Genomic DNA, 22,139 nt, shown 5'->3' with positions numbered 1-22,139 from the left:
AGCAGTCAAATGGCCTCATACTCACATAACTGTCCTGGTTTGTCCTACCTACTGATGGAACTGGCATCTCTGTTTATATGCACGTGTAATGAGGGCGTGTCAGACTATGTAAACGATGACTGTCATTAATTTCACACCAATTTTACATAGCAGTTTTTCAGAATGAAATCTTTACGTCTCTCCCACTCTTCCTACATTTGAAATCTGGGATATGTGTGTACAGTAGTGTTTAATGAGGTAAACACACTGGATTAGTCCCAAGGTCAAAGGTTGTAATGTTCAAGGATATGTCCAAATTTTGAAATGCTATGGTATGCAGGAAAAAAAAACACACCAGGAAATTCAAATCACGCTGGTATAGGAAAGGCTGTTATAGGGTGATACTCCAGTTCAGCCTTTCAGCCTTCAGATACACATGAAGCAACAGGCAAGGTGAATCCTGTATTATTAAATGAAGGAAATGTTTGAAGAATTTAGATAAAACTGGTACAGCTGTACCATACTAAAACAAATTTTCACAGAGAACTTAACTGATGGTTCAACGGAATTTGTTAAACGCACATGTAAACATTAGCATCTGAAGATGTACAACTTCAGCTTTTAGGAGTAGTTTAAAAAATGATAAAAAATCATTGAGAAAGATGAAGAACATTGGTGTGTGACTGAATGTGACAATTGATACTTTAGGGACCAACAATGGTCTTAGACATCTCCAGGTCAAAGGTCATGAGTCAGATTGTAATACCATATCCCTCGTGAAATTATTCCAAAAACAAGTCAAGATATTTGATCAAGTGCCAGGATCAGTGATACCATCCCACCCCCCCCCCCCCAACAAAATCAAGAGAGTTAAGGCTGGCTATCCCCCCCCCCCCCCCAAGATCAGAGATCAAAGGTCAAAGTGGAGCGTGTGCCTGAAGGTCACTTGTTAAATGGATGAAGTATAGCACAGACTTAAACAACACATCAAATTAAAGAGAAAAGAAATGACAATAAGCAGGGAGATGCATATCTGCTGATAATATGTTGAATTTGCCAAATTATGTGTTGGAATATGGAAAAGGATACCCCTCCGATTACTGTCATTTTCGTATGGATATCTGTAATGCAAAGTCTTGACAGTGAGTTTAGTGTACTAATTGGTGTTAGGTTCATAATGTACAATGTATTTGTCCAGGGAAACAATGTATCATTTCATAGAGCAAGTACTTGACATTTTCAGTGCTTTCCGGCTTGGTGCACTGGAGAAATCTTGTTTGTTTCATCAGCAGTGGTGCTGTGACCATGTAGTAATGAGACATATGAGATAATGGATGTCGCTGATTTGGTCATCGAGTTGAAACCACCTTATGCATCATTATGACATGTACCTGGGAGAATAACATTGTCTGTCCGTGCATGGGGGAACCCAGAAGCCATACGTCCAGTGTGATTTGAGCTTCAGTCTTCCGTCTGTTTCTTCTGCCACTGTCTGGCACGGCAACCGTGGCTGCCGTAGCTGATTAATTCAGTCTGCTGCATAACATCAATCAAAGATGTTCGAGGAGTTCACTGGTCCTTGGCATTTTCAGGATACTACACATATGACACTACCCTAGGGGACAGGCGCCATGTACCTATCTCGGAGTATTTCAGCATTACATTTTGAACAATTAGCTGCATTCAGTACAAAAAAGAAAAATAAAGCAGACCAGACAATACCTCAAAAGAGTGAAACCTTCCTGTCTGTAAGATGATTGTTATAAATCATAATCTTGAGCTACATGTTCCCCCCCCCCCCCCCCCCCCCGAGGATGAGTGCATGATTCCCCCCCTGGGAGAGCAATTTCACACTTCTCAGCAGTCTTCTGCAGCATGATATGATTTTCTTTTTCTTTGAGTTTCTGATGGAGGCTGTCTTCTTGTTCACCGTTCAAAAGAGTTACGTGAGGTTGTACAATTATTTATGTAAAGCTGTATCACAGGTTAAGTAGTGCTTTATTATCTTTTCTTCTTCTTTTTTTCTCTTTCATTATTTGCACAGGAACCAATGAGGTCCAGGGCACCACAGCTCCATCTTGAGTACAGGTTTTACAAGATGCTGGGTCAAGCAGGTAAGGAACATCGCCCAATTTTTTTTTTCCCCGTCTGTCTTATAATTTTTTTTTATGCCTCCGCCACGAAGTGGTGCCGGAGGCATTATGTTTTCGGGTTGTCCGTCCGTCCATGAGTCCGTCCGTCCTTCCGTCTGTAATGAATTTTGTGGACAGTGTAACTAAAAAACCTTTTGAGGTATCCCAATGAAACTTGGCACGTTTGTGTATTAGGGGGTGAAAGTTTGGGGTCATGAGGTCAAAGGTCAAAAGGTCAAGTAAAAATATTAAAACTTCACTTTTTTCTCCGTATCTTGGAAATTGTTCAAGGTATCTTTAATGGAACATAGTATATATACATGTACTGACTGGCAGTGATTATCTAGAGAATTTAGGGTTCATTGGTCAAAGGTCAGGGGTCAAAGGTCAAGGGCAACACTTCGAAATTTTACTATTTCCCTCATATTTATGCAATGCCAGCAGGATTATCATATTTTTTTTAACACTTGGTGTATGCATGTATAACCTAATGGAGATTCTCTGGAAACTTTCTTTTTTCTTCTTTTTTTTTTGTTTGCCTCAAAGGTCAAAAGGTCAAAGATCAAGGGAAAGTGCTGAACTAACTTTTTCCTCCATATCTCAGAAGTGGCTCAAGTTATCTTGAAACTTACTACATAATTTATGCATGTTGTGCCTGACAGTGATTATCCTATGAATTTTAGGGTCAAAGGCCAGAGGAAAATGGTAACAGTGAACTTTTCAATACAGAAATTGCACTTTTTCTCCATACCTTGAAAATTACTCAATGCATTATAAACTTATGAATGGGTCAAAGTCAAGTTAAAGTCCTTAAATACCCAAATACATGCTCTCCTATTCATCCAATTAAACCTACAAATGTAGGTCAAGGAAGGTGAATATTCAACATATTTGTGACAAACTTGTCATTTTAATATTTTGCCAATTTTGTGAAAATGTAATCACACATTGTCTACATGTACTATAGACCTATCAGGAGAATCATGCATTATGGCGGAGGCATACCAGTCGCCTTAGCGACATTTCTAGTTTTTACTGTAGTTGTAAGCAAGAAGCATCATTGAAAAGATATTGTTAAAGGTACATGGACTTTGGATTCAAGAACAAGCTGAGAGTGACACTATTTTGATTATTTTCAATACAGAGTAGAATTGCATTTATTGGGACGTTCAAAACATGATAGATACTTAAAGGTCCTGTTTACCTTTGGGAGCAGTGATTTAAAAAATTGTCAAGATATTACATTTGATGCATATGTGTAGGTCTGTTGCATCACAAGACATCATACCATATAAAATTTTCACAATAAAGCCTAAAAGATAAGGAGATACCAGTATTTTCTCTATAAACCATAACTGTAGATGGTTTAGTCTGGAAACATTTTTCTTATAACTATTGTTCGCATTTTGTGTATTTAACAATACTTAACATCGATTATATGGATTCAAATTTTTACAGTGGTTGTTCCTGTCCCTAACTCACATTTTAGAACTATTTTAAAGCACTAATGCTGGGTTTTTGTTTCATCTGCAAATGGTAAATTATGCCTTTGAGAATGGGTCCATTCAACAGCGCCCTCTCGAATCCGTGGTTCACGTCCCTTTAACCTTATATGGGCTCGGCCACTTAGCATAACTTGCCAAACTTCGACATCAGCGTTCAGTAATCCTTGATCAAAACTTGACCTAAAGTTAGTTGTAGAGTTAGCAAGCCCTTTCAGGTGTAGTGATGTGCTTCAGTCCACCAGGAAGGCCATGGTGACACAATAGGGATTAGGGGGATTAGGTAATCTCTGTTCATTAACAAGTGGTTTCCATACCATTTGTACCAGTTGACAAATTGAGTACAGTCAGGGTTAATGACCAATTGTTTACGCATTTGCTATTTCGTAGTCAGTGGGCCATTTATCATAATGGCTTTTGCAGCAGCTGTAACTAACAGCTACAGTTATACAGCAGCCATGTGACAAACCTATCAGATGTGTGTTATTTTGCCATTACCGTAGTAACTTCAGCCTTTCCATTGGCGTAGTAACTTCAGCTTTTTAACCAATACAATGCGAGAATCGCACACTGTACATCTCTTTGTAAAACAATGCCCTAGATTCAGGTAGGTACATTGTATCGTCATTGGGGTCCTAAAAGTAATAAGCATTATATAGTGTAAGAACTGTGAACATGAGAGCTCCAAAAGCGTGTGATAACTTGCCAATTTTCTGTGGCAATTAGAGCATATATATGACTCTGTGAGAAGGAAGGTGAATGGAGCCGTAGGCCTAGTTTCTGTTTTTGTTGGCATCGTTATTATTTTGTTTTGTATTGCATCACCATGTTTTGATTGTCTACGGTGGCTATAAAGCTTGTGTCCCAGTCCAAATTGAATTGCAGATTTGAGTATGTGTATGCGTGGTGTGTGTGTGATGTGTGTGTGTATGTATTTATATATTATATAAAGAGACAGATAAAGAAAGATGAAGATGCCAGGAGTTGATGTCTGTTATTCCTGTGATTATGAAGAGGAACTTGCCCGTCGAATGACCCGATGGTTCCTCCAGCTAGAGATCATGCACACGTAGTGAGGAAGACCTCGCCCAGCCTGCCTGAGTTTGCATTTTCCTCCTCTGGCAACCAGCTGCACTTGGATGTTTTAAAGTGCAACTGCACAGTGTGTTCAAGCTGGCTTTGATATATATAGAATACAATCAGACCAACAGAATCATGGTTTGTAAGTTTCACCAAAATTGGACTCAAAATGCGAAAGTCACAGAATTCTCTGTTTTCATGTGTTTTTACAAAAACAGTTTTAGCAGAAAAGAATATTCCAAATTCATCAGAAAACATGTCATCTCAGATAAAGTAGGCATCTACAGAATTGTATGAGAATCTGTTAAAAGAGAATGATACTCAAATATATGTGGATTGAGTGAATTTAGAAGTATTAGAATACATCAGTGAAGTTTGAGGAAACAGGACAATCTGCTCAAATGTTTTGCATTTTTTATTTTAGTTTTGTTACCACAGTTGCTGATTAAGAAGACTATGGCAATTTATGGTGTCACAGTTGGACAATTGTATGAATAAGATATAAAGAGAAATTAACATATTTTCTTTTTTCTTTTATCACAATGAAAAGGCACTTGGCTTATCTCTCTCAGAAGGCAGAGGGAATTGTATTACCCTAAACATTTGCCATTAACAAGTGGGAGAAATGTGTACTTTTCATTTTTTTAATGAAAATTTTGGGATTCTCTTTATATTGTTGTCAAACTGTGACATCACAATTTGCTGTAGTCTTCACCCAGAGACTGTAGTACCAGAACTTTAAAAATTCCAAACTTTTGAACGGATTCTCCAATTTGCTCAAACTTCACTGATATGTTGTACTAATATTTCTGCATTCACTCAATCCACATAATATATATTTAGGTTCATTCTCCTTTAGTTTAATGGCTTCAGCAACCCTTTCCTGGATTTCTACTGGTCACTGTAGTGACCGCATGCTGTCCCTTCATCATGTGATGTATGCTCTTGTGCATATATATGAATGAGGTACATTGTAGAGCTCTGAAAAAAAAAAATCAAAATATTCTGATTTAAAGAAAGGGAGTTTCCCAACAACACAAGAAAAGGTTATTTAAACATAGAAGCTCAGTGTTTCTTGAGATGCGGCAAAGTGTTGGGTGACAGCACTTCCTTTGAGGAAATGAGCTGAACTTTGTTCTGAATTGATGATGGTCTTTCAGGATTGACTGAACCAGATATTTGAAACAAAAATCTGCAGATTCATTTTAATAACTTTGTTTACCAAGAAGCACCAACAGAGACATGGATGCAATGTATCTTTGTGATTTGCTGGATGATAGTATTCAGTAATGAAAGTATTGTGATTGCTGAAACTGGTCTTTGTGATTGCTGAAACTGGTCTTTGTGATGTAATTTTCCTGTCCTTGCTTTTTATCTTGTCTGTACATGAATTTTCTTTACGGATGGAGTTTGTTGTTGTGGTCGTTCTTGTTGTTGTTGTCATCGTCGTCGTCGTTTCTTTCTTTCTGGGGGTTGTTTTTCAACAGTTAGTTGATAACCTTTTTTATTCCAATAGCATGCCAGAGCCATGCTTCTGTTTCAGAACACGAATTCATTTAAAGCTATAATGTGGTGACGAAAGCTGAGTATTTTCATGCCTCCGCCACAAAGTGGTGCCGGAGGCATTATGTTTTCGGGTTGTCCGTCCGTCCTTCCGTCCATCCCCCTGTAATGAATTTTGTGGACAGCGTAACTAAAAAACCTTTTGAGGTATCCAAATGAAACTTGGCATGTATGTGTATTAGGGGGTGAAGTTGTGCCTATCAACTTTTGGGTACACATGCTCAAGGTCAAATACGTAAAATGTCACTATTTCCACCATATCTATGCAAGGCCTGAAGATATTTTCTTGAAACTTAGTGTACACATGTATTACCCAATTAAAGGGATAGTACAGTATTGGTGGAGATGGGAATTGGGCTTTTGTCTTTTTGCGAGATACCAAGAAAACACTTATGATATAGTACAGAGCATACCATTTTAAGAGGAATTCAAAGTTTATTTAATGAAAATCGGGTTTGGAATGACTGAAACATCTAAAAACAAAGTAAAACAAAGCGATCGTGATAAAGTGTGGGTCCCACACCTTATTAGAAACACTCTTTTTGATATCTCAGCCATTTCAAAACCAATTTTCATCAAATAAACATTGAATTCCTCATAAAATTACATGCTCTTTCACATTTCATAAGAGGTTTCTCATTATTTCATCAAAAAATATTAGAAACCCGAAATTAGGTCTCAACGAAAACTGTACAATCCCTTTAAGATTCTCTGGTGAGAGTTTGGTGTCATGAGGTCAACGGTCAAAAGGTCAAATAAGAATATTAAAGCTTTACTTTTTTCTTTATAACTTGGAAATTGTTCAAGGTATCTTCATGGAACATAGTATATATGCATGTACTGACTGGCAGTGATTATAACTAGAGAATTTAGGGTTCATGGGGTCAAAGGTCAAGGGCAACACTTCAAAATTTTATGTTTTCCCTCATATTTATGCAATGGCAGCAGGATTATTTTTTTTTTACACTTGGTGTATGCATGTATAACCTAATAGAGATTCTCTGGAAACTTTCTTTTTTTTTTCTTTTTCTTTTTTGCCTCAAAGGTCAAACGGTCAAAGATCAAGGGAAAGTGCTGAAGTAACTTTTTCCTCCATATCTCGGAAGTGGCTCAAGTTATTTTGACTTTTTCTACATGTTTATGCATGTTCTGTGTGACAGTGATTATCCTATGACTTTTAGGGTCAAAGCCAGATGAAAATGGTAACAATGTACTTTTCAATACAGAAATTACACTTTTTCTCCATACATGTACCTTCAAAATTACTCAATGCATAAAATTATGAATGGGTCAAAGTCAAGTTAAACTCCTTAATCCCCAAATACATGCTCTCCTATTCATCCAATTAAACCTAGGTCAAGGAAGGTGAACATTCAACACATTTGTGACAAACTTGTCACTTTAGTATTTTGCCAATTTTATGAAAATGTAATCACACATTGTCCACATGTACTGTAGACCTATTAGGAGAATCATGCATTATGGCGGAGGCATACCAGTCGCCTTAGCAACATTTCTAGTTAAATCATTGATTGATGAACAATAGGAGTTTCCAGGATGATGTTGTAGTTTTATTCTGGACTCTGTAGGACTCAATGAATCATGTGTTTTTGAGGTGTACTCAAGTAAACTCACTTCTCACAGAATATTAATCTATTCAATTCAATTCAATTCAATAACTAATGTACTATCCCCTCATGTCCCCCTACTATTCAGGGCCCTGTTTCATAAAGCTGTTCGTAAAGTTACGAACAACTTACGAGCGACTGGTGATCAGTTCTGATGTGCTATACTTATCAGAATTTCCATAATTCAGCATAAGAACTGATCACCAGTCACTCGTAAGTCGTTCGTAACTTTACGAACAGCTTTATGAAACACCCCCCAGGTCTATGTAATCTACACAGCTCTTTTGATAAGTAGATTGTATGCAGCAATTATTGTTTGGTGCATATTGCTGTCAGTGCACTCCCAAACGTGAAGGGTTTTCAGTATTATATGATGGTGTCCTCCAGACATTTTCACTGGGATAATTTACTGTGGTGCAACAATACCACTACTCATGCAACATAGTCAATAAGCCATGCATATCATCAATGATGGGGATGGGGGGGGGGGGTGGTTTAAGTATGAGGTCAGTCCCACCAATAGCATTTTGTGTTGGTATTACATCAGAGCATCATTGAGCATTGCTACAAGGTTGTCATTTCAGACAAAAGCTGGGAAGGGAGTAGTCACATGGATTCAAAGGGTGTGAAGCTTTCCCATGATTACTCTGAAGTTGAGCATGATGCACATGAAGGATTGTTACGTGTGGAACACATAGAATCTACAGAATACACTCTTAATCAGATTTAAATGTCTGGACATGATCATCATAGATCGTTGCTATGCAACCTGATGAGTATCTTTAGATATTATAACACTCACTTCCTCGACATGTAGACTTGCACACTAACTGGATGCTTATGGTATTCTTTTTTACTCTTTGTCATTGCTGATTTGCAAAATTTAAACAAATTCTTGGAAACTTGCCACAGACTGTGTACATAACAACAAAGAGTATAGACGGTTTGCCTGCCACATAATCATTTTCTGATATTCTAACCAGTAGACACCCAGTAGTTTAGTTGTCTCAATATGTACATCATATGATTTTGATGCCTCTTCTGAAATATTCTCAGTTGCTGTGCGAGATAGATGCTACACAATAACCACAGATATATGTTTTTGGTGAATATGTGCATGATATGTGAAATTATTGACAGATTCTGTGTATGAAGATATGAAAAGAACTTGTCCTAAAAATACTTGGACTCTGTTTAAAAAAAAAAAAAAAAATTTCCTTCTTATGATATCCGTTATGATCTGCATTTTTTTAATTAATAATCTTGAAACAAAAATACTTTGTTAGTCACTTTTTTTTATTAGAGTATTGCATGGATTTTTGAAGTGTTCCTTCTTATGATATTGCTTATGATTCTAGCTTCTTTTTTTTTTTGGCATTATTATTCATGAGAAACAAAAGTTGTCAGTCACTTTGAATACGTAGAGATTTTATCAACCACTTTGTGATGATGGAGTCAAAAATATAAGGTTTGATGTTGCAGCGAGACCATGAATGCAGGAATAATAACTAATATTTCTTTTTACACATTTGAATGTATCATTACTATGATACTCTATTCTACAGTGAACCACTCTCTTTTGAGTTGACAACCCCCCCCCCAAAAAAAAAAGGGGGGTGGGAGAAGCATCCGCAAGACCTCAACTGCATAGAGAAGTAAACTCTCCTCTGAAACTCAGTTCATATACATCTGGGTTGCTAGGCTTTTGTGCAGCTTGAATACTTGAAGCACCCCCAGTGTGGTGTGTGGCAGGTGCTGGATTGCGGCCTGGAAGGAGCTCTTGTTTTGGGTGGCAGATCGTGGCGCGCGTCTTCGCAGTCAGAATTATGCATCTTCACCTGAGGATACGCATATTGTTAATCATACCATTAATTCCCACGGTGCGCTCCCTGGCAACAAGGCTTTGCCTCCAGCGATTGGGATCGATGTGCATTTCCTCAACTCTCCTCACATATCTTTAGTGGTAATGATTTCTTCCAGAACAGGGTTGAGGGAGAGAAGAAGGGACAAAAAAAGTGATGATCATGTCTTGTCCTGGTGTTTGCTGTTGTCACAGTACAGCCCAACATATTTCATGTCGTACACATACAGTGTGTGTACGTGTTTGTACAATACAATGAAGCTCTATGCAGCTTTTTTAAGTCGGTGCATTCATTGGTAGTAATGTGACAGCAATGGTGTGGGATTGCCAAAAGAGTTGATGAGGTCATGACGAAACAGACAGCATTGGAGGGGCAATTTTGAGAAGCGAGGGGTTTCGTGGGGGAAACCAGAGCAGGGTATTGTCATCAGGTTTTCTCCTCATGAATTATCAGCATTATTGTTGAAGTAATCATGATAGCCTGCATTATGTGTGAGATGCCTTTGTGAGCGGGACAAATGAATATTGTGGGAAAAAAGTGAGCGGGACTCACTCCTTTGACTACTTTAGATGTATGGCTCTTGACAGGCGATCAGTTCATTTATTGTCATCATTATTGTCATTGTTATCATTATCATTGTCAACTTCTTCACCATCATCATCATCTTCTTCATTATTAGGTTGATATCATGTTCATAATGTCTTATAAAACCAGATTCATATTCAGGATTAAGTGTCTCCTCATCAGTTCATGTATCTGGCTCATATTTCCAGTCATATTGATAGTCATTTACAATCGAGAAATCTGAAATGTTAAAGATATTGTTTACCATTGGGAGCAGTGATTAAAAAGAAAGAAAATGCTCGAGTTATCACATTTGATGCATATGTGTAGGTCAGTTGTATCACACAACATCCAACTATATAAAAACTTTGCAATAAAGCCTAAAATGTAACAAGATATTATTTTCTCAATAAACCATAACTAGATGGTTTATTCTAGAAACCATTTTATTATAAATATTGTTCACATTTTGTATGTTTATCAATACTCAACAAAGATTATATACTGATTAAAATTTTTACATTGGTTGTTTCTATCCCTAACTCACATATATTAGAATTATTTTGAAGTGCTAAAGCTGGGTTTTTGTTTCATATGCAAATGATAGATAATGTCTTTAATGATGATGAACATGTTTACTTGTATTAATCTGATGGGACATTTACGCTTTCTTTGACTGCATGCTATAAAGCCACCAGTGTCATGCCACCACATTTTGATAAAACTGTGAGTGCAATGTTACTATTATTCTCATCCAGTCAAGCTGTTTGTGCATTGTGATGCATTAGACCAAGATGAAAATACGGAGCGGCAATGTTTAAATTGCTTTATGGTAATAGGTGCAACAGTTGCATTCTTGAGTAGGTAAGGAAATAACAAGTGTCTGCAAATCGTGTTGCATTATTCATTGACCCCGTTTTCCTCGTTGCTTTCTTTGCCTCAGCAGTTAAAAAAAAAAAAAAGAGAGAGAAAAAAAAAAACTCTGAAATAGCATCAGCTTGGAACAACCGATGATTGCTAATTTTAAATTCAACTAGGACAGGAAGTATTTATTTGGTGCTAAAGTACCCCCTGTATACCTCTGTCCTCATCGATTTTATATTATCACAGGAGGATAGCAAAGGAGGGAAAACGGAGACAAATTACAGGCAAATTAGCAGCAGGTACAAGGGCACCTGCTTTTCTTTTCTTTCTTTTTTTCTCTTTCTCTGTTGTATGTGCTATGCTGTGTGAAGTCAAGATTTTTTTTTATAAAAGTAAGAAACCATTTCCTGTATGTGTGTGTGTGTGTGTGTGTATTAAGGGAGAGATGCCAAGTTGATGTCTGTAGTATTAACTGACTCTGTTGCCGATCAGCCATCATTAGACAGAGACCTGTCATGGAAACCAGGGGATAAAAGTAGATATCTAAAGAAAAAGAGAAGAGACTGCATGTACATGACATATCTTTCTGTGTTGTTATCATGTGCTGTAATCATTTTTACTTCATTTTTTCTTCTTTTTTTTTTTTGTAGTAATGTTGTAGAATCCTGTCCTCTCCCACCACAATCAGCAGTTTGGCTTGGTGTGTTATCTTACATCTTGAAAATGTGTGCATTGCGACTGTGAAAATCGTGTTAGAGAATTGTCACGTGAAGCATGATGCTATGTGTTTATTCCTTCATAAATTTGATGTACTGAATTTAAAGAGGACAGTCCCCCTGTCGAGGAGTTGATTCATGAAATGTCCATTTGTATGCTTGACGGCACAAGCGGGTGAGCGGTAATTGATTTTGTGATCAAGAATCGCAACATAAAATCCTCGGCTGCTTACAGTTCTTTACTCGCGCCCGCATTACACCGATGGAACGTCTACATGATTTGTCTCACTTGATAGGGGAGAAATCTATTCCAGCTGGCGGCACTTTGTGTATGTTCGTGTTACCCGAGTGATTCCTCTGCAAAGTTTTTCGGTCCTCACGAACAGAGCGCCGGTTAACCGTGACTATGGTTGACTTGAATGGTGCTTCCCTCCTCCCGTTGTGGAGGTACCACAAAGTGCATCAGCCAGTGCGCTTCTGTGTTTGAGTTATTGATCTCCAGAGTGCAATGATTGCACGAGACCGGTTTTCGTCTCCTTTCTCCCTCCCCGACGACAGAGCAGAGGGCTTGGGTCGCTCTTTATGCGATGCGATACATTCATGTGCTCTGTCACATTCGTGCGGAATGGAATTATCTATCTTTCTTGGGGTCTTTGTTTGTATGGTTTTTTTTTTCCTCAGGCTTGCGCAGAATGAGTCATATGATGTAAGCATCGGTTGAAGAAGGCCCCAAACACATTAGTCTTGCCCAAGTAAAATGTCCCCCACCCTCCCATTCCATTTCTAGTTTGTAGATTGTATTGACTTCTCTCATCCGTAGAGACTGGCTCGGAATTTCCATTGGCTAGCTGCTATAACAGTGAAATCTCATCAAATCAGTGTCACATGTTAACCCTCATGATGTGAGAAGTTTAGTATGTGTATATATACAAGGGGAAATCCCATGGGGTCTGCAGTTATCCTCTTCTTTTTTTTTGTGCTGCTTTTGCCTGAGCACTGTCAGTTTGACATTTTAGTCAGAAATGTATGTAGACTGAGGTTATTTGGAACATGTACCGTGGATTAAATTAACCATGTGTTGACTAAATATTGTCTAAACATGTGATGTGTACATGTGATGTGGGGGGGGGGGAGTTACTTGCTCTGGACAGTTGCACAAACTGTTTTTCTTTAGAGGGGGATGGTCATGAGTGTCCTCATTCCTCAAGTCTCATTGTGTTTGACCACGGCCAATCAGTGTTTGTCAGCCGGCCCATCACCTCATTCGTGCAGTGAGTCATCACAGTTGGGCTATTGAGGAGTTCATGGAGGCCTGGTGTGTATATGAAGTCTGTCTCCAAGACCATATTGCTGTACTTTGAGGGCTATTTGAGACGACAGAGAAGATCTCGCTAGTACAACGTGTACCTCGATTAGAGTCCCCCTGTCTAGGAGGACCTCATGAGGACACCCAGAGGACATGCCAGATGAAAAAGAGCATTTTTTATACAAACTCAGCAGGGGATGAGAGAGACACACGTTAAAGAGTCCCCAAGTTATCTAGCGCAACGTTGGCATACGTTTCTGTGGAAACCAGTTGGCAAGCCTTTCTCCTCGAGAGGGGCGGCAGTTTCTCGTGCACACATATGTGCACTCCGCCACAAACAGCGCGGTTCACTGGAAGTGTGTGCCGTGTTCACCCCCAGAGACCATTTAAAGTCTCCTCATTTAGCGCGAGTCCTCATAACTCTTGGAGGTTGTGCTAGACTCGAGCTAGGCTGTCTAGCGCGATCTTTACCTCAGAGTCACCCCAGCCTCATGCCAGACGCTTTGTGCCGTGCCATCGTTTGGGGTGAACACGGAACATCTGCACAGTTTGAATGACCACCATAAATAATGCGCAATTCCACCGTAAGTGTGACGGGCTCAATTATTTATATCAACACTCCCTTCTAGTTAAGAAAATAAACAAACGGGTGTAGCACAAGGTACCACAAAGACTATTTTAGATCATCTGAACAATAGGAATTAAGAAATCACACATGGTACGTCATTACTACAGTGACTTGAAAAGCAGCTGACTTTACACACACAAAAAAAGAAACATTTTAGGCCAAATTTCACCTTTGCACAAGAAATGCAAATGCTGAGTTTGATCATGGGTCACAGATCAAGCTTTAATCATTATTTCACAGTGAGTGACTTTGAACACAGCCAGGAAATACCCATACTTTCACTTTTAAAAACTTAAACGTGATGAAGTCCATGGAGAGGTACTGTACTTTTTTGCCCAATACATTTCAAGACACTCGGGTATGGATGAGAGCATGAACTCTCATGGTTCAAGGAGTACATCAGAAAATGTTGCAAAACTCCATTTTTGTTTTACTGCTTATAGCTGTTATTGGTATATATGAAGACATAATTTCCAAAGGCATATGAGCAAGAATTGAATAAAAAAGAACACACATAAGGACAGGATATGTTAAAAAGCATATGAAAAACAGAGTATAAATTTGTTTTTATGTTTTTCCTTAGGGTACACTATTGAGAGAGACCAAAAAAAAAAGAAATTTGTGAGAGCACCTGTTTTGAACAAACTGTGGCCAGCTTTTCTCAAAATAAATCTTCTGTGTTAGAACTCTGCAGGAACTGGACAATCTATACTGCAAGTGTTTACCTGTGGTGTAAGGAAAAAAAAGTGTGAGCTACAGTGAGCCCTAAGAACCAGAGAGAGATGCTAAATGGGTCACCCTACCCATTTCCCCAGTTGCAAAGCTGCCCCTGTCCCTTCCAACGATCCCTTCTTACTGAGAGGTCACGTCAAAAAAGGCTTACCAATATAATGCATCATGAGCAGTGCTGAATGTGTGTGTCTGTCTTTTTGTGTATACATGTGTGTGTGTGTGTGTGTTTGGGAGATGGTGATACATGGCTGAGTTACAGTAATATTAATACCCCAAGACAGCAGAGTGTAATCAAGATTTCAATGTAAATGATATTCACTGGATGGATTAGAGAGGAGGTAGCGTTGCTCTGATGGAGGACCTGATGAGGAGGGGCCTGTGTGACAAGCGAGAGTGGGTAAATTCGACAAGTGATGCTTTTCCGAGAAATCATGATGGTCTGGCAGAATTGATGCACCATACGAGTCTTTATGGGTAGAGGACTTGTTTGGAAATGTCAGCTGATGAATATTTTCCCACGAATTGAAGTATTTAGTCATATTTCTAGCAAATAAGTGTAAGGAGGGGGGAAACACAGTGGAAATGCTGTGAGTTAAACACATCAGAATATTAGTATTTTGCGTTCAATTTGTTGGGATTGAATTTGTGTATGTGTGTTTAAATATCTTTCATCCCTGATTTGATCCACTTAGCATGCCAACTGATGTCAAAGGAAGAATTTGTAATATGATGTAGCAGGTAGAGGAAATATTAATTGTGTGCACAGTAAACAGATATACCATGCACTGAGGGGCTCTCGTTGAAATTATAGATTCTGACGGGGCAGGAGGGACGGAGCCCCAAAGAAAAAAATGCATTCTCTTTCACCAAGGAATCCATAATTTCACTCATGGCTCCAAGACAGTGCATGATATAAATTATATGTTTTATGTCCCTCCAACTGATCATAAAAAAGATAGTAAATTTGTTGAAATGAAGATGTTAGGATATTCTAGTGCTGACAATCTATGTACCCCGATGGATGTGATTTAAACAGTGGTCTAAGAGGTGGATGCCCATAGCACTTAACACACACTATCAATAAAAAAAAAACAACGACATTGATCTGTCATTTATCAATATGACGTAATATTCATGGTATAGTGCGATATACAATAAATGTTACATCATGATATAGCATGTTTTTCTCCTTTGGCATTTTCTTTTCAACATTGGTCATCAACATCAAGCAATATTATGTTTGGTCACATGATGCTGTGTAGACCAATCACAGTACAGGATTCCATTAATGAAGGATGTAATAGTTATTAGCCAAATTGATAATGGGAGTAAGTGTTACATTTGTGACACTTGTAGAGTACATGCAAAAGCTCTGTTTGTGTGTTACTCTTTAAAAAGGAATTTGGAATTGGAGAGGTAAAGGAAAATAGTGGGTTATTTGCCTTCTGAATTAAGATATCATGCTCTGGTCCTTGTAAAAATCTCTTTTATTTTTTATCCAGTAAAACATCTGTAAGAATAACAAAAGTGATGAGATAACTATCATCAGGTCTTATTGGTATCAAAAGCATGAATCTGACCCCCCCCCCCTTTTTTTTTTAAACACAATTTAAATATTTGTGAGGTATTATCGATTCCACCAGTCAGAGCATCACAGTGAAATGTTGAATGGAGTATTGGCAGTTTGGTACAGTGCATCAACCTTGTGTGAGCATCATTGCAAATTGACACTATTTGGCCAAAACCTCTCATGAAAACCAGTACATGTACATGACAGATCTTTGGTGATGCATTATTTAGAATTCACAATTTGAACACACAGAAAGTAAAAATATTATGTTGTTCTCAATTTCATATGTTGTTGGTGTCATTGACTCTGTTCATATTTCAGTTCATTTTGGTTTCTGTTGTCATTGAGCTTTGTGGTTTGGTTGCATCATATCTGTCAACTTTTCTGTACAATAAACTATTGAACCAGTCATGGACAGGCAGGAGGATATCATCATTGGTTGACTGAACTAGTTCATGAGAAACGATTAAAAAAGAAGAAAAAATATATAGAGCAGATAGAAAGATAGATAGTTTGTAAAGAGTTCCTTTTCAAAAGGATGTATTAAATTTTAGCAGTCCAATACAGTAAACTCTTTGAAGTACTAAATTTCTTGGGAGAAAATAGAGATACTGAGCAATGAAAACTTAGTTTTGCTCCAAAAGGTGCCAAATCCAGTAGGATCCAATGAGAAAAACTTGTGCTTGGGTGACCACACTTTGACCCCAGAGTATAAGCCAGGCTGGCTAACTTTCCTGCCTGTATAGAGCTTTCCAGATGACCCACATATTACTTGTTATTAGCTGTGAAATGTTTCATATCTATGCATATAAATTCTTTGAGAGATTGAGAAAACAGGAGAAAGTGTAGAGATAATAAATCATCCCAGAAAGCTACACGAAAGTCACAAAAACTTGCCACTAAAACAAAGCAACATTTACACATTGTTCATCACTGTTAAAATTTCTGTTCCCAAAGGTGGTAGATCCACAAAATCCACCCCCCCAAAAAAATAAAATAAAAAAATAAAAAAATAAAAAAAATAATAATAATAGTAGTAGTAGTAATAATAATAATAATAATGATAAATAATAATAATAATAATAATGATGATAATTCTTTAAAAATCTGGAGTATACACATACAGTTGAACCTCTGTTATCCGGCCTCCCTTTATCCGGATCTCTCTATTATACGGACGCAATCTCGCCATGATTTTTTTTTTAACAATTACGGGAGAAAAGGGGGATTCCCATCTCCTTGAGAACTCCTACACAAACACACATGAATTTCATATTAATTCCAACATGATTAACATACATTACATCAAATTTCCTTCCAAATTGCTTACCTTCAAACATTTTAACACCCCCAAACATCCCCAAATCATCGCAAGAACATGGACAGATTATGCGCTCGAGTTCTCTCATATCGCATTGCCACATATAGGTCCATACACAGCCGTCGATATGACTAGATAGACATGCATTGTTTCGAGTCATTGGCTGAGCAACGAATGACATTGAACACTCAAAAATTGTTCACACACAAAGAGAGAGAGGGAGACCATCTAACAATGGCAACCTACAGTCGACTTTGCCGAGCCGTGATGATCGAATTTTGAAACGTAGTTTCGTCAACTCGTACTGTTTATTTTCAAGATCTACTTGATACATTTCTTAATAATTATTTAGGTAAATCATCCCAAGAATTTATAAAAGAAAATGATTTCATTCTTGCAAACACAAACCTCTATTTTGGGGTCTGTTACTGAGTGTAACAATGAAAAGGTTGCAGTATACACATTACTACATGTGGTACTACAATGGGCTACATCAGAATATGTACATGTATATTATAAAAGCATTGAGTCTCCCGTATCCGGCCAAATCCCTTATCCGGATGAGCCCCGGTCCCGACTTGTCCGGATATGAGAGGTTCAACTGTACATTTTTCCAAGACACATTTTCTTTGTCCTATTACAGGGTACTATTGTGGGACATAAAAACACTTACAAGCATGTGAAATTAAAATTCATGTTTTTCTCCTTTTATACCATCAAAAGTAGATTGAGCACCCTTTGGAAAGGAACTCTTCATATACAAATAAAATGAAGAAAAGTAGATCCTAGACTCATCTCTTTGCCATCACCTTTTCTTCCCATCTGCAGAAGGTGTCCCCCAAGTGCATTACTTTGGCCCCTGTGGGAAGTACAACGCCATGGTCATGGAACTCCTCGGACCAAGCCTGGAAGATCTCTTTGATCTCTGTAACAGACAATTCTCCCTCAAAACAGTCCTACTCTTGTCGATACAACTGGTAAGTGTCAGCCGAATGGATGAACAAGTAGCAATACATCTCATCGCGATTCTGGGATTACCATCTTGAAATAGGCTGTTCCAATATTATATTTGTCCCCGCCGAACGAGTTCGAGCAGGGGACTATGAAACGGGCTCCGTACGTGTGTGTGTCCGTGTGTCCGTCCGTGTGTCCGTCCGTCCGTGTGTCCGTGTGTCCGTGTGTGCGTCCGTGTGTGATCAAAATCTTCAATTTGCTACTTCTCTGTCATTTATGAGCCAATTTTGATTCTGTTTGCTTTATATGATAGCACTACATGGGAGCTTTGAAACTTCTACACAGAATTTCAGTCGTGACCTTTGACCTTGACCTTTGACCTATATTGTACATTTTGCTACAAAATGCTACTCCTTCGCCATTTCTAACCCGATTTCGATTCCGTTTGCTTTATGTGATGGCACTAGGTGAGGGCTTCAAAACTTCTACACAGAATTTTGACCTTTGACTTCTTTGACCTTTGACCTTGATTTTTTGACCTATATTGTACATTTTGCTACAAAATGCTACTCCTTCGCCATTTCTAACCCGATTTCGATTCCGTTTGCTTTATGTGATGGCACTAGGTGAGGGCTTCAAAACTTCTACACAGAATTTTGACCTTTGTCTTCTTTGACCTTTGACCTTGATTTCTGACCTATATTGTACATTTTGCTACGAAATGCTACTCCTTCGCCATTTTTAACCCGATTTCGATTCCGTTTGCTTTATATGATGGCACTAGTTGAGGGCTTCAAAACTTCTACACAGAATTTTGACCTTTGACTTCTTTGACCTTTGACCTTGATTTTTGACCTATATTGTGCATTTTGCTACAGAATGCTACTCCTGCGCCATTTCTAACCCGATTTCGATTCCGTTTGCTTTATGTGATAGCACTAGGTGAGGGCTTCAAAACTTCTACACAGAATTTTGACCTTTGTCTTCTTTGACCTTTGACCTTGATTTTTGACCTATATTGTACATTGGCTACAAAATGCTACTCCTTCGCCATTTCTAACCCAATTTCGATTCCATTTGCTTTATGTGATGGCGCTAGGTGAGGGCTTCAAAACTTCTACACAGAATTTTGACCTTTGACTTCTTTGACCTTTGACCTTGATTTTTTACCTATATTGCACATTTTGTTACAAAATGCTACTTCCGGCGGGGACATATGTTACGCACCGCGTAATTTCTACTTTTCCTTGTTCATTTTAAAAACGTACCCCCAAATATTCTCATACATATGTGAGTGAATTTATGTCCTGTGTGTCATATTTTCATATTTGTGTGTGCTGTCTGTTTCTTTATTCCTCCCCTCTCTTTTACTCAATCATTTAGATGCAAATTGAAGGAGTACGTCTGAATAATAATAATCCTCCCCACTGTGAGGTACTTATACTTTATGGCCTATTATTTTTGTGTACAAAATCAAACTTCACATCAGAGATGGACTCTGTAAAACAGTTTGTCAATTCCAAAAATTAAATGAAAATTGACAAATCCATCCACCTCAGTGAAATCCTCTGATATTTCACTAGTAGCTGTTTATGTCCTAACAAGAGGAACTGGGAGCTTCAGAAGGGATTCTCTATTTGCCTTTTTCTATCCCGTTTTCCAAGGGGAATAATACAAAAATATGTCTTCATAATCCATGTGTATGTGCGACAAACACATGCTGTATTCTTCCAGTCATGAAGCTGGTCATTTTCTACCCCATAAACTTTTTTCCATGTCATATTTTGTGATTTCATACCGAACGTAACAATCATTCCAGTTATATGTATTTTCGACCACACCCAGTTTGACGTACACAAGTAGCCATAATGGCTACCCTCCCACATCCAGCTTCAAAAACACAATGTGAGCACACACCTCCCCATCTCTAAATTGCAGCAGTTTTCCTGTTTGCAAGACTCTCACTTCACAGCATACTCATGAGTCTTATTAACCCAATGAAGACTAGTCCTGATTATACTTGGGCAGGTGTCTGTGGGAATTGTGTGATTATAATAAAATCAGCTCATCCTCAATGGGTTAATACTCACCAGTCCTGACAAATGATTCTCTTGTGATTGGCAAGTTTTTGTCCACCTTTCCAAATTTATGGAGAGTGTCCCTCTGATTTTTAGCAGCCCATTGTATTTGCTGTAAATTATGCATTTTTGTATTATGAGAATTCAGGTGGCATATTTCCAATAGTTGCTGTATCAGACAAATCTTAAAGATGATGGTTTTGGATTATCATGGCATCTTGAATGCAAGACGAGTATGCACAAAAAATGAATACAAACCTACACATGGTCTACATTGCCTAGTTGAATTGATTTATCATACATGTATATATTCAAAGACAGTAAATCACAGTTCACATTTTGCAGTATGAATTGAAGCTGAGAATTTGTGTATATTTCATTCAGTCAGTGTATTGTTATATTTGTATTATTATTGTTTGGTGTTTTTTTTAATGGAGGGAATCTGGTGATGTGTATCAAGTTATTGCAATTTGTTAGGGGACTGTGATCATCTGCAGCACTTCTGCAAATAATTTAATTCTTTTTTTTTTGTCGTTATCTTAAATTGTATCACAATATATCAGATTGTATAGATATTGCACATTGATAATATCTGTCTGTCTGTCTCTCTCTCTCTTTGTGTCTCTCTCCCTCTCTCTTGCTCAATTGTCTCCACAGCTACACAGAATAGAATATGTACATACGAAACACCTCATCTATCGCGACGTCAAGCCGGAGAACTTCCTGATTGGCCGGAGCTCCAGCAAGACACAGGGCGTCATCCACATCATCGACTTTGGCCTGGCCAAGGAGTACATTGACCCCGAGACCAACAAGCATATACCCTACCGGGAGCACAAGAGCCTGACGGGCACGGCCAGATATATGAGTATCAACACGCATTTAGGCAAAGGTAATATCAAGGACGGGCATTTGGAGAGGGTTTTCCGTAGACCAATTTATGAGGAGCAACAGGCATGTACGAAAAAGGTTACAAGATTTGGCATTTAGAAAGGGTCAGATCAATGTATGAGCTCATATTTAGGTAAGGGTATTAAGAAATGCCATGATATGTCAAAGGGTTGGGTGGACAGTTGAACATTAGCTTGCTTTATACTAGAAAAGGTTATGAAAACTGGCATGGGGGGGGGGGAGGAGTAGACTGACTGTATGGGTATCTACATGTTATGAGGCAAGGTAGAAAGAACTAGTATTCTGAAGGGGTTCCTCCTATGTATGAGAACAATACACAATGTTGGCCATAGATTTGATGTGTATCATGTCAGCATCTACTCATTCAGGAAAAGATAACATGAGATGTTATTCATGTGTGTGTACACATGATGTCAGGCTGGTACATCAACAACAGGCATTTTGGGAAATGGTAACATTAGCTGTCATTTTACATAGCCAGGGAAGATGCTATGTGGCAATTGGTCAAATGTATACAGTACAGGAAAGATAATCAGGACCTACACTATGAATTCATAGTTGGCTGTCTTGCTGGCAATGCAATGGGCTTTAGCTGTTTTGAACATGTCAGCGTTGTATCTTTGATAGATTCGATTATGGCCTGTTCACTGTGCTTACAAAATGATGATAATTTAGTTTAGTGTGTTCAACAAGTCTTCCTTTAAATCATTTTCTTTCATGTTTTTTAAAGTTCTCTGATTAATGTGAA

At 38.2% G+C, this 22,139-nt stretch overlaps 1 protein-coding gene across 2 annotated transcripts in view; it reads left to right on the top strand.

Moving 5' to 3' along the window:
• The window catches only part of LOC139710197 (casein kinase I-like), a 91,747-nt gene that overhangs the window by 58,372 nt on the left and 11,236 nt on the right, over nucleotides 1–22,139 (top strand). For both annotated transcript variants that reach the window (XM_071622128.1, XM_071622129.1), the window contains exons 4-6: nucleotides 2,024–2,093; nucleotides 18,276–18,424; nucleotides 21,137–21,371. In XM_071622128.1, coding sequence (XP_071478229.1) covers nucleotides 2,024–2,093; nucleotides 18,276–18,424; nucleotides 21,137–21,371 — 454 coding nt within the window. The remainder of the gene's footprint in view (nucleotides 1–2,023; nucleotides 2,094–18,275; nucleotides 18,425–21,136; nucleotides 21,372–22,139) is intronic.

This window comes from Diadema antillarum, unplaced genomic scaffold (assembly GCF_040938485.1).
Source record: "Diadema antillarum isolate AM-2024a unplaced genomic scaffold, OU_Dant_1.0 seq00001508_RagTag, whole genome shotgun sequence".
NCBI classification, from domain to species: domain Eukaryota; kingdom Metazoa; phylum Echinodermata; class Echinoidea; order Diadematoida; family Diadematidae; genus Diadema; species Diadema antillarum.
This window is presented reverse-complemented; position numbering and strand designations above follow the sequence as displayed.